The sequence below is a fragment of the Solenopsis invicta genome, chromosome 13 (genome assembly GCF_016802725.1).
Source record: "Solenopsis invicta isolate M01_SB chromosome 13, UNIL_Sinv_3.0, whole genome shotgun sequence".
NCBI lineage: Eukaryota > Metazoa > Arthropoda > Insecta > Hymenoptera > Formicidae > Solenopsis > Solenopsis invicta.
Genome location: NC_052676.1, coordinates 6,639,521 through 6,642,727, shown reverse-complemented (window position 1 = coordinate 6,642,727; position 3,207 = coordinate 6,639,521). Strand labels below are relative to the sequence as shown.

At 59.0% G+C, this 3,207-nt stretch overlaps 1 protein-coding gene across 1 annotated transcript; it reads right to left on the bottom strand.

The window, feature by feature from the left end:
- Nucleotides 1-1,683: 1,683 nt before the first annotated feature.
- On the bottom strand, nucleotides 1,684-2,946 carry LOC105205590. Its single transcript, XM_011174989.1, has one exon. It carries the CDS (start codon nucleotides 2,944-2,946, stop codon nucleotides 1,684-1,686), a length of 1,263 nt encoding a protein of 420 aa, XP_011173291.1.
- Between the last annotated feature and the right edge of the window lie 261 nt (nucleotides 2,947-3,207).

The following is a 3,207-nucleotide window of genomic DNA, read 5'->3' as shown; positions in this document are numbered from 1 at the left end:
TCATTTTACGCAGTACTTAAAAAATAATTGTAATTAACATTGCATCATATGATGAAGAAATAAATGTCTTTCCACGAATAAATGTACTGTGCGCTGAACGGCACTGGAGCGCGCTTTTTGGCACTGATGCTATTTGGCGGGATGGAGATGCCGATTGAATTGCTTCGAATGTGCTTGTTGCGTTCGAAAAAAAATATATCTTTTATTTCGCACTGAGATAATCGCTTTCTGTGACCACGATACGTCTCGGAACCCGACTGCGAAGAATGGCGCGCTCCCGCCGTTTGCGGGAACCTATATAGCCCACGACACGATCCGTCCCGAGGGTCTCACGTGAACTTTTCGCGGTCTCTCAGGGAACAAATCGTGCCGGGCTTAGCCGTTCGAATACGTGAGATCGTCGCGTATCGAACGTCAATTAGTCGGCTACAGCGCGCATCGCGCGACCACGCGCGCGATCACGCGGACGCCAGACCGAGCTCACCGCTCCGCTCCGACCGGCAAATAACAACATGTTGACTCCAAAGCCAAGAATTGATCGCCGGAATTTGAAAAATGATAATTTTAGCGCTTCGCAACATTCTTGGCTTCGGAATCAATAATTGGGAAAGAAGCTGAAAATTGCGGCGTTCCGCAACATTCCGCCCGCCGTCGTTGATGCGGTCAACGACTAATTGATACCGGCCTCGCAATCGCCGGACGACGACACCGGTAGGAGCACCAGCTTAGCGATAGGGCGAGTCAGCTCGGAAGTTGCCGTACGCACTGTTACGACGCGGACTCGCCCATCGTCGCCTGGACGCACGCTAATGACCCTCGCAAGAGGTCACTTGGTCGGAGGGCTGATCTCGCTCCTCAGTAGGCACAGGCGACCTACTTCGATGTCGGAGTTGGTCGTCCACCACTTAGGTCGATGGCTAAGAGCGTGGAGGTATTCCTGCGACCACCTATCCCACAGCTGATCCCGCATACTCTGCACTAGCTGCCACCGGCCGAGGCGGCCAGCGGGTTCGTCCCGTAAGGATGGCTCCGGCACGACGCTGATGGCCGATCCCACGAGGAAGTGGCCCGGGGTGAGAGCGGCCAAGTCCTCCGGGTCATCCGAGAGGGCCTGCAACGGCCTTGAATTCATGCAGGCCTCCACCTGCGCGAGAAGGCGCGCGTCGTCATTTCCTCGAAGGTGAGAGTTGTCTCACCTAGCACCCGCCGGAGGTGGTGCTTCATAGATTTGACGGCAGCCTCCCAGAGACCACCAAAGTGAGGCGCCGCAGGCGGATTAAAGCGCCACCGTATTCCCTGATTGCTCAAACCGTTCGTCACTCACCTACCCTCCACGGTGCTGTCTGCGAAGAGGTCGCGCAACTGACGATCGCCACCTATAAAATTAGTACCGCAGTCAGAGTACAGGGTATGGCACAGTTCCCGACAAGAAGTGAAGCGTTTCAAGGCCGCGAGAAACGCTTCTGACGAGTAGTCGGAAACGACTTCAAGATGAACGGCGCGAGAGTTCAGGCAGACAAACACGGCTACGAAGGCCTTGTACGCCTTATGCCCCCGCCCCCGGCTTGTCCGCAGCATGACTGGCCCCGCGTAGTCGACCCCTGCGTGTAGGAAGGGTCGAGAGGGAACCACGCGAGGTCACGGGAGATCGGCCATTCTCTGCGTCGGCGTTGCCGCCCGCCATCACACACAGGGCAGACAACGGTGGATGACGGCCTTAACTGCCGCTCTCCCCCCAGGGATCCAGTACCGCTGTTGGATCAGGCCCAAGGTCGCCTGAGTTCCACCGTGCAGCGCTGCGCGGTGGCAGTCCTCGATAACGAGCCGCGTCAGATGAGCCCTCCTCGGTAGAATCACGGGATGCTTCTCGTCGTAAGACAATAGCGAGTGCCGCAATCGTCCGCCCACTCGCAGAATTCCCCGTTCGTCCAGGAACGGGCTCAGCTTGACTAGAGAACTCCCCCTCGGCAGCGCCTGATCACGCTCGACCGCGACCAGCCGCCTCTCCCACCAGACCGACTGCGTTAGCCGTATCAGTGACAGGCGAGCAGCCTCCAGCTCGTCCACGTTGAGGGACGCTTCTCCACCCTCAACAGCCGGCCGAACGCCGCCCAGCCACCGTCGACACCAGGCAGCGACGCGGATCAGTCGATTCAGCCCGGAGAATCGGGTCATCCAAGCCGGCTCCTCAGGATCGACCTCCATGTGATGGGACCGAATGCGCACCTCGGGCAGCTCCCGGTCCGCAGGGAAGGCGGAGGGAGGCCACTCAGTCATCTCCTTCGTTAGCCAGCCAGGGCCCGACCACCACAGCGGGTGAGCCACGAGCTCGCCCGGCCGTACTCCCCTGGAAGCGCAATCGGCCGGATTATCGCAGCCCGGCACATGTCGCCAATGAGCTCCTGGGATCGTTCGCTGGATTTCCGCCACGCGATTGGCCACATACGTCGTCCATCGAGAAGGGTGTCCCTGGATCCAACTCCTCAAGGCCACGGTAGAGTCGGACCAGAGGAAGACCGGCACGCTCTGCAGACTCAGCGCGGACTGCACATGTGAGACCAGGCGCGCCAGCAAAGCAGCACCGGCAAGCTCCAGACGAGGCAGCGAGACCTGCTTCAGAGGCGCCACCCTAGTCTTGGCCATGATAATTGAGCTGGAGCTCTCCTCAGCAGATCGCACGCAAAGATAGGCGACCGCCGCGTACGCCCGCTCGGAAGCGTCAGCAAACCCGTGGAGCTCCAGCTGGACATGATCGAAGGAGCACCGCAGCCACCTCGGAACGCGAATCCGCTGCAGCAGGTGGAGCTCGGACTGAAACGCTCTCCAAGCAGTGGCGTCTGCGTCAGCCAACGGGTCATCCCAGCCAAGACCCTGAAGCCACGTTGTCTGAATATGAATTTTGGCTCTGACCACGGCGGGAGCCAACCATCCAAGCGGATCAAACATCCGGGCAGTCTGAGAGAGAACGGAGCGCTTCGTGGGAGCCGCCTCTGAAACTTCACTAAATAAGAAGGTAAAGTGATCTGAAGTCGGGTGCCATTACAACCCGAGAGTAGGATGGCTTTCGAGAGGTAGCCACGAAAGAGAGGATGATGTCAGCCGGTCGGCTGGCGGGATTTCCTCCAGAAGGGCGGCATCGTTCGCCGACCACTTCTTCAGGGGGAATCCGCCCGCCGAGCAGATGCATGCCAGCTGCCGTTGAATCTC